At 35.5% G+C, this 10,593-nt stretch overlaps 1 protein-coding gene across 1 annotated transcript; it reads left to right on the top strand.

Moving 5' to 3' along the window:
- Window positions 1-4,436: 4,436 nt before the first annotated feature.
- Window positions 4,437-4,922, top strand: LOC150030362 (uncharacterized). Its single transcript, XM_090309799.1, has one exon. It carries the CDS (start codon window positions 4,437-4,439, stop codon window positions 4,920-4,922), a length of 486 nt encoding a protein of 161 aa, XP_090165925.1.
- Window positions 4,923-10,593: the final 5,671 nt, after the last annotated feature.

The following is a 10,593-nucleotide window of genomic DNA, read 5'->3' on the forward strand; positions in this document are numbered from 1 at the left end:
ATAATGAGACTAACCATTTCCCGATCCGTCCTTATACAAACTTTTTGTATAGGATACCACCACTCACATGTATCCACATGAATGATCAGGATCGGATCATTTATAGCACTTTACAAAACTTGTAACATCTACAAGTAGGCCATATCCATAGTGTCACCAAGATAAGATACCCAACTTTATCCATCTACTACATATCATTTAAGTTATTATGTAAACAAGATCCATTTGTATATCTCTACATACTTATTTAAATTACATAAAATAACATAGAATCTTAGTTTATTGGATTGAGTGTATGCTCATAAAATAACAATTATTTTATTAATAATAATTTGTTTATAGAATCTTTATAAACTATGAGTATACAAGAATTGTATATTGTAAAATAAATGTTATTTTAATAATATTTCAAGAATTGAACTTAGAAAAGAGAGAGATTAGTTAAATAAATGTTCATTTAAATATTTCTTTTTCCATATTGAAATTGGATTCTTGCATTGTATGGACACAATGCCGATAATATTTATTAGAAAAAAATTATATTTTTGGTTCATAAGATAATGTTTATTTAATCTTGAAATTTAAAAATGAATACTTTAATCTCAAAGATTGTTTAATAATTCTAAATAGTTCTTGGACTATTGAAAAAATAATATGGAGGTTAAATTGTTGATTGCGTATGAATGAGTGGGTAAAAATATTGATACTAATTTTGTTGATGAATTGGTTTATTCTCTCTTTATCTTTTCTTTTTTTTTTTCTTTTTTTTTTTTTTAATATTTTCAATTTTCTTTTTTCTATATGCTAGTTCCCAGAAGGACCACTTTGTTAATGTCTCCAACTCAAATCTACATCCTTCCATCGAGTACGCGTCCATCTCCTTCATGACCAAATAAGTATTCGTCATCTTCATGTAATATATATTTATGACCCTAGGATTTAGAGTTATGTGCTATATAAACTCCCTAAATTCTAGAGGCACCATTCATTTTCTCTAATAAAATTATTTTCCCTTTCTTTCGTAGATGTAGTTAATACACTGTTAGTGAACCATGTAAATATATGTGTCTACTCTCTATTGTTTTACATTTTATGTATTCTTTATCGGTATTCACCAATGGAACCTAGCTAAGATGGAAACCTATTTGTGTAAATTTTGTGCATTGGTTCTTGGATCATAATAGACATTTTGGTTCTTCTGAGGGGATGTTCATGATGAGAAAATACAAAAATAGAATAAAAAACTGAAAATGAGGATGGAGAAGAGAAAAGGGGAGAATAAGCTAGCTCGCCAATCAAATTATTATTAAATTTATATATTTTCCCAATCATCAATATAAAGTCGGCACTTAAATTCTATAACATTCTCTATGAGTCAAACTAATGGTCCGAGGACCATTTAGATTTATTAACCAAACTTCAAAGATTAAAGTATTCATTTTGAAATCTTACAGGCTAAATAAACACTTACTTCAAATCTTAGGAACCTATTTTATAGGAGTGGTCATTCAAATCGCAAAAAATGAACCGAACCGAACCGAAAACTCAGTGAAACCGAAAAGTGCGGTTCGATCCAGTTTGAAGAAATTTTGAAACAGAATTAATTCAGTTCGGTTCGGTTTTAATTTCGAAAACCAAATTTAAAACCGAACCGAACCGTTTTTAACTAATATATATATTTAAAAAAAGAGTAAAATCAAATTTAAAACCGAACCGCTTTTAATTTAAAGAACAAAACCGAACCGAACTAAACCGTTTTTTAATTAAAAAAGAATATAATATGAATTTTTTTAAAATGTCAAAACGAATTTAAAACCGAACCGAACCGCATATATGCAATTCGGTTCAGTTCGGTTTGAACCAATAAATCGGTTCGGTTCGGTTTCACATTTTAAAAAATTTAATTCGGTTCGTTTCGGTTTGACCACCAAACTGAACCGAACCGAACCGTTTCTACCCCTACTATTTTATTTTTGATATACCATGTACATGAGGATTACTAAAGAAAAACAAACATGCCATTCCTTTTCATTTCAAGTTCGATACTAGGTCTAATCAGTTCACTTTATCTTTATTTTAGGGTTGAATCAAAGCCAAACTGTCATGTATATTAACAGAGAATTTAACCTGTTGAAATGCCTTGAATCTGTTTGTTAGCGCTTCGAACAACCTATTCAAATTTTATATTCAGCATATTTATTTATTTGCAGTTATTTATGATTTTGACCCTAGGGTTTAGAGTAGTGCGATATATAAACTCTCTATCCTAGAGGCGCCGTTCTTGATGTAATTCTGAAAATATTCTCTTGAAATAATATTGTTCTCCCTCTACTCGTGGACGTAGCTAACACACTGTTAGTGAACCACGTATATCTGTGTGTCGATCTCCCCTACTCTACGTTTCTTTTTGTGCTCTTTAATTGCCGATTTCGCAACATAACCAAACAGTTTTGAATTGATTGACAAACGAATTTATTTGACTGATTAAAACTAGGCACAGTGTGAGTGTTGGCCCAAGGAGTTGACTGGACACGAGGGATTAAGATATATATAAAAAAAGTAATTGCAATGGGTAGTACTTTTAGGGTTAATAAGTAAATGTATAACAACATTTTCAAACAATTGCATATATAGCAAAATTTATCAATGATAGAATTTATCGCTAATATACTCCGTGAGCTAGATTTAAATTTTGCTATATCTACAAATTTTATTGTAATGTGTTATATCTGTTAATATTTTGGGTCTGATTGTTATATTTTCAACCACTCCTAAAAAAAATTAAGTAGACACACAAATCATACTCAAGAATGTGTTTGTTGAATCAATGTTCAAGTTTCCTTATTTGGAAACTGAACCGTCGAATTGTTGGATTACTTTAAGCATATTTTAGTTTTCACTTGCACCCCTATTCAATATAATGTAGAGTCAATATATATGTGGTGACTAATTTTTTTTAATCAAAAAAGTCAACCGCGAAGAATATTTTAGAAACTAATTTTAGGAACGATTTAGAGTATAGGAATTAAATTAGACATTTAAAAATATAAAGACGAAAAATGAACTAGTTCTAAGTTAAAGAGACCAAAAGGATATTTTAGCAAGAAAACAAACCAATAAATAAACAAATAAAAAATAATGAATAAATTGAAAAAAAAATCCAAACATAGATTAAATCATATAGTTAGTGAAAAGATTTTTATTCATTGTTTCACACCTGAACTGTCTCCTAAATAACACACATTACAATATTTCACAAAGTTTTCAACATGATTTTCATATTTAAGATCATAGCTTGCTTAGATGGAGAATAACTCCATTTTCAGGCTCCACAACCAATCTAAAGGTAAAGGGAATACTTATAAGAAGGTGAAAGAGAGAATTCAAATCTTGACACAACAAGGCTCACTATCACTTTCAGCTCTAACATAGCAAAGTTTTTCCCGATGCACATGTGAGGGCCGACCCCGAATGACATGTAAGCCTGTGGAATCTTGCAAGCTCTAAGGATGCCATTGTCGAACATTTCACGGATCGAACAAATGCACATTAGGTCCCCAGAGATCAAAGTCCTGCTGTAGGATCGGGATTAGAATTTGAACGTTCATCCCTTTCGAAATCATAATATTTTTGAATTTTATGTCTTTTAATGCTTGTCTTATGACAAAAACAACAGGTGGATACAACCTCAATGTCTCTTGTATCACCATTGTCAGTTGCAAGACAACAAAAAATTAAAATGATAAGAATGTAACTCGTTAACTGATTTAACCCAACAATTCAGGGTCTTGACATTAGTAGGAAACTAGAGAAGGAATACCATCTTCATGTTCTAATGGTATCGGCATTGATAGGCCGATCTTGACAGCATTGAAGCACCTCAGAACGAACACGAGTTTGTCAATCCGGATGCGATGCTAGTAACATCAAGCACCATGATGTTGTTATTGCTGTCGTCTCGTGATCGACAAAGTATATATTTTTGCAGTTATCAACAAAAAACTTGTCTCGAGATATGTTCAACGAGTTGTTATCTTCATCGAGACTTTTAGCACCTTCAGAATCATCTATAACATGTCTTGTTCGTGTGAAGAGTGCTCAATTCGTTCATTTTATTGGAAGTGGAAAAGCCAAAAGTAAATAATACTTTTCTCTCTCATTTATTTAATGACAGTAAAGACACATTATATAGATGTACAATAAATGAGGAAAAGGAGCAGTTATCTACCAATGAGGATATTAACAAAAAATAACAAAAACTTGTTACAACTAATAACAACTAACAAAAAATAACAAAAACTTGTTACAACTAATAACAACTAATATCCCCCTCAAGTTGGAATGAAAATGTTAAACAAACCCAACTTGGATTTTATAGCAGAAAATAGTGGAAAGGGAAGAGCTTTAGTGAAGCTATTAGCAAGTTGATATATAGAATGGATGGGCAGCAGCTTAACAGAACCATCAACAACTTATCTACAGCTCAATTATTTTCTGGGAATCCTACTAGCTGTATTGTAGGAGAGAAATTAAATGGCCATAATTATTTTTCGTGGTCCCAATTTATGAGAATGGCTCTCGAGGGGCGCCATAAGTTCGAGTATTTGATTGGAGAAATACCAAAACCTAGACAAGGCGACCCTCAGGAATGCATATGGAAAGAAGAGGATTCTTTACTCCGATCTATGTTAGTAGGGAGTATGGAACCCCAGATTGGCACACCCCTACTGTATACTGCTACTACAAGGGATATTTGGGAAGTTGTGAAGAAGTTGTACTCCACACGACAAAATGGAGCTCGACTATATGCATTTCGTAAACAAGTCCATGAATGTAAACAATGGACCATGGACGTCACAGCTTACTTCAATAAGTTGTCTGTGATTTGGCAAGAAATGGAGTTATGTCGAGAGTTGATTTAGAGCTATCCATGGGGAGGAGTTTTGCACTATCAGTCTGAAGAGACAAACAGAGTCCATGATTTTTTGGTAGAACTTAATCCAAACTTTGATGTTGTGCGAAGTCGAATTCTGGGAACTCGTTCAGTACTTTCCTTGATGGAAGTGTGTTCTGAAATCCGGCTTGAAGAATATCGGTCTAATGCCATGAATAATCCAGTAGTCAACTGATTCCGTTGCATTTAAAGTTCAGGAACTAACAAACAATATGGAAAAGTACCTTCGGTCTGTGAACACTGTAAGAAGCCATGACACACTAAAGAGCAATGCTAGAAGCTACATGGTCGTCCTCCAAATGGTAAAAAACGACAATCGAGACATAGACGTGTTTTGCTCTCCAAGACGTTCTACATGTGCCTAAAATTTCTTACAATTTTCTATCTGTCAGTAAGATTACCAGAGATTTGAAATGTCGTGTTATCTTCTCACCCGATGCTACTATTTTTCAGGATTTGAACTCGGAGATGACGATTGGCACTGCCCGGCATGATGGGGGGCTCTATTTCCTTACTGAAGATACCTTCTCTAGGATTTGTGATAGGACTAGTTTATTGTCTTTCTGTTTTTCCAGTTCTAAGACTGATTATATGTCATGGCACTTTCGTCTCGGTCATCCAAGTTTTCATTATATGAAATATTTATTTCCCCATCTATTTCATAAAATTAATGTTTCTAACTTGAAATGTGATGTGTGTGTCCAAGCTAAACAACCTCGTGTCTCATTCAACCTTATAAGCCTTCGAAACCCTCCGCCCTTTTTCATAGTGATGTATGGGGTTCATCTCCGATTACAACCACTACTGGCAAACGGTGGTTTGTAACCTTTATAGATGACCACAGTAGGTTGACCTGGGTCTTTCTTCTTACTGACAAGTCCAAAGTCACCTACGTCTTCCAACAGTTCTACAATTCTATAGAAACCCAGTTCAACTCGAGAATCACCATTCTTCGAAGCGATAATGGTCAGGAATTCTTTAATAATAACCTCGGGGAATTCCTTGCCTCTAAAGGAATAATCCATCAAATTTCATGTGCTTATACCCCGCAACAGAATGGCGTGGCTGAACGGAAAAACCGTCACCTAATTGAGGTTGCTCGGTCACTCATGCTATCCACATCTCTTTCGTCATATCTTTGAGGAGATGTTGTTCTGACAGCAACTCACTTAATAAACCGAATGCCTTATCGGGTCTTAAAGTTCCACACCTCTTTTGACTATTTCAAAGAGTCATATCTTGATAACCGCCTTACCCCTGATGTTCCACTTTGTGTGGTCGGGTGTGTTGTGTTTGTCCATACCCATGGTCCTAATTGAACCAAATTTACCCCTCGGGCTCAGAAATGTGTTTTTGTGGGATTCCCCCTTCATCAATGTGGGTACAAATGTTACCATCCTTCTTCCCGCAAGTACTTTGGCTCCATGGATGTCACCTTCTTCGAAGACCGTCCCTTTTTCCCCCTTAGTCCTCTTCCGGGGGGAAGTATAAGTGAAGAGTCCAACTGGGGTCTAAGTCCTTGCCTGCTAGACCTTTCTGAGTCCATTCCCGACACAAGTGTCAATGCTCCTATTCTTCCTACCGAGCAAGTCCCATGGATCACGTACTATAGAAGGAATCTTAGAAAGGAAATAGTGTTGCCGATCACTTCTCCGGCTCTAGTACATCAGTCAGAACGAGTGATAGTTCAGGTACGAAGTCTTCTATTCCTAATAATGATAACATGTGTGGTGATAATGCTTATGTTGAAAGTAGTGTAAGCAGTAACAGTACTGAGAATGTGGCTAGTAGGAGTGAAGGCAGTAATAAACCCCAAGTTTCAATTGAAAATGTTGAAGGAGGTACAGATGAGACAAAGCAGGATACTGAGTATGAAGAGAAGTTAGAAGATCAGAAAGACCTAGATGTGACAAAGCAAGATACTAAATGTGATGAGAAGTCAGAAGAACGAAAAGATCATGATGCCTCTCTTGACATTCCTATTGCTTTAAGGAAAGGAACGAGGTCTTGTACCAAGTACCCAATGCAGAGTTATATGTCTTATAGTAACTTGTCTTCGGTGTTCAAAGTGTTAACTACTAGCCTCAACACTATTTCAATACCAAGCAACATATATGCAACTATGGAAATTTCTGAGTGGAGAGCCGTTGTAATGGAAAAAATGAAAGCTCTTGAGAAGAACGGCACATGGGAACAGGTCACTCTTCCTGAGGGACACAAGACAGTTGGTTGCAAATGGGTGTTTACTGTTAAGTATAGACTTGATGGTACGATCTACCGGTACAAGGCACGGTTGCTCAAATACTTTCTCAGACCTTTGGGATAGATTACTCAGATACTTTCTCTCTAGTAGCAAAGTTAAATACAGTTCATGTGCTCCTCTCAGTTGCAGTTAATAAGAATTGGCATTTGCACCAGTTTGATTTGAAGAATGCATTCCTTAATGGAGAATTAGAAGAAGAAGTTTACATGAGTCCGCCTCCAGGGTTTGAAAAATAGTTCAGTCGCAAAGTTTGTAAACTGAAGAAGTCATTATATGGGTTGAAACAGTCTCTAAGGGCCTGGTTTAGTAGATTTACTACATTTGTAAAAGCGCAAGGGTACAGTCAGGGACATTCAGACCACACCTTGTTCACAATGAAGTCTGTGTCCGGGAAAATGGCAGTTCTAATTGTGTGTGTTGATGACATTGTAATCTCGGAGGATGATGCTTCAGAAATAGACAGATTGAAGAAAAAGATGGCTGAAGAATTTGAGATCAAGGATCTTGGAAGGTTAAGGTAGTTTCTCGGAATGAAGGTGGCCCAGTCGAAGGAAGCATCTCTGTCTCTCAACAAAAGTATACGCTAGATTTGCTTAAAGAGACAGGTATGACAGGATGTAAACCAGTTGACACTTCTATGGAAGCAAATACTAAGCTGAGTGATTTGAGTAGTAGTGCACCAGTTAACAAGGAGAGGTATCAACGTTTGGTCGGGAAGCTCATTTATCTCTCCCATACGAGATCAGATATTGCACACGCAGTAAATATGGTTAGCCAATTTATGCAGTCTTCTTATGAAGAATATATGAAGGCAGTGGAACGAATTTTGAGATATTTCAAGGCTTCTCCAGGCAGGGGATTAATGTTCAGAAAGTCAGATAAACGATGCATCGAGGCCTATACAGATGTTGATTGAGCAGGCTCAGGGTCGACAAAAAGTCGACATCGGGCTACTGTACGTTTGTTTGGGGTAACCTTGTTACATGGAGAAGTAAAAAACAAGGGGTGGTTGCCAGAAATAGTGCTGAAGCTAAATAGAGGGCCATGAGCCTTGGGATATGCGAAGAAATATGGCTGTAAAATGTCCTAATTGATCTTAATCAAAGTCATGATGGGCCAATGAAAATCTATTGTGATAACAAGGCTGCTATAAGCATTGCAAACAACCCTGTTCAGCATGACAGAACGAAGCATGTAGAGATTGATAGGCATTTTATCAATGAAAGGCTTGACAGTGGAAATATTTGTGTTCCCTATGTTCCTTCTAGTCAGCAGATTACAGATGTAATCATAAAAGGGCTATCACGACAACTCTTTGACTCATGTGTTAGCAAGTTGGGTCTCGTTGATATCTACGCTCCAACTTGAGGAGGGGTGTTGAAAATAGAATACTTGTCCTAGGGGCATTTTTGTCTTTTCATGTGTACCCTAGGGTTTCAATCTTTTTCTATTTAAACTATAGCCTCTGGGCATTACTCTATATCATATTATTATAATAAAAGTTCTCTGCACTGTGGGTTTTTCTCCCTGTACTAGGGTTTTCCACGTAACAAGTGTTGTGCCCTTTTTTCTCTTCTCTTTGCTTTTTATTAGTTTCTATTTGCTTATTTAATCCATGTTCTGTTCAGGTTAGATTGAGTGTAATAGTTCCATTGGCTGTTTGTGAGGATTGCCATAGCAGGGTTATAGCTGAGTTCTTGAAGCAAGCAGGCTAAGGTTATTTATTATTTTTTCAGTTTGTTGTTAGTTTTATTTTCTGGCTTTTTTTCCCCTTCCTGAATTACTAATGTCATGGTTTAATCTTCTGGACCATTTATGTTTAGCCTACTCTAGGGTAAAGATTTTGCATATAGTAGAACTGTAATTTGGAAAGAAATTATCTTTCATTCCAAGTCTTGTGAACTATGAGGTGAGACTTTTCTTCAATATAGATTGATAATTGATAAGGAAATGCAACTCTCTATCCTTTAGTTCTCAAATATTTCCTTGGACCAAACTTTGAATCCATGAACCAATTCCATCTTCTTGGCCCCAAATTTCCATGATCCATCAATATATTATAAGACCTCCAATGTATCATACATATAAGAGGATTTGTAAGAAAGATATTTCACATGAACAGGTGGAGGAGGGATGTGAAGTTAGTTAATTTGATAGTGGTAACCAAGGCTGAATGAGGAGGGTTTAGGTAGGGTTATGCTGACTATTTGGGGGGGTTAAAACTTAGTGAGAGAGAGAATCAACAGTTTAGAATTTGCTGGATTATCTTTGCTATTTTCTTATTTCTTTTTCTGTTGTTTCTTTGTTATGGTGATGAGATATTATTTTGCTCTTGTTATATTGTGAATATGTAAATCAGGGATGGTTGTTTCCCCTGTTTTGATTATCTTCTCGGGTATTGTTATGAAATCGACAATTAAAGAACACAAAAAGGAACGTAGAGATAGAGAAAATCGACACACAGATATACGTGGTTCACTAACGGTGTATTAGCTACATCCATGGGCAGAGGGAGAACAGAATTATTAGGGAGAATGTTTTCAGAAAATTACATCAAACGACACCTCTAGGGTTAGATAGTTTATATAGCGCACTACTCTAAACCCTAGGATCATAATCGATCAGCGAGACCCCCGTACTTGGTTGTTCGAAGTGCTAACAAACAAATTCAAGGCATTCTAACTGGTATTTTATATTTGCTGGTATTTGGATACCTAATCACAAAAATCATCAAAATTCTTAAATAATAGTCCAATGCTTGAGTATTAGAATAGGCAAACAAATTATTCATCTCCTCCTGACACCTAATACTTGTCAGTTTTAATCTTCTTATTTATATGTTTATTGTTATTATGCATGTTTGTATTTTGGTTCTTCATTTAACATGAGCTTGACCCCATGGCTAGATTTGTAATAAGTAAGTGCTTGAGGCTTTGGTGGGAGTTTGACTCAAGATTTGGCTAGAATGCTTAATAAGAGAGTTATTGTTATCTCACACATAATCTCTCCATGTAATAGGCAGTAGCAGTACTTGGCTAGCATTTCATTGAAGTATTCAGTTTTTCTTTCAACTTGACAAGTTTAAATATTTCACTCTCTTTTATTTATTTATTTATTTCCACTGGAAGAATTTTCTTTGGTTCATAGCCAAAATTTAAGAAATGTGTCTATAGATATGTAGGTTCATGTTATTACTGCAATCTATTAGTAAAACTAATGTATATTACTTTTGCTAGTAGGTTTTTCCACTTCCACAATTTCTTGTATCTACGATTTTGACTTTGACTCAGGTTCAATTCTACACTTTCAAACCCTAAAAGAGGTACAAAAGAAAGTCTTTCTCTCTCTCTTCCCCTTTGTGGGAGTTTCTAATTTA

The sequence above is a fragment of the Benincasa hispida genome, unplaced genomic scaffold (assembly GCF_027475165.1).
Source record: "Benincasa hispida cultivar pf3 unplaced genomic scaffold, pf3_genome.v1.1 HicScf27, whole genome shotgun sequence".
Classification (NCBI taxonomy): Eukaryota; Viridiplantae; Streptophyta; class Magnoliopsida; order Cucurbitales; family Cucurbitaceae; genus Benincasa; species Benincasa hispida.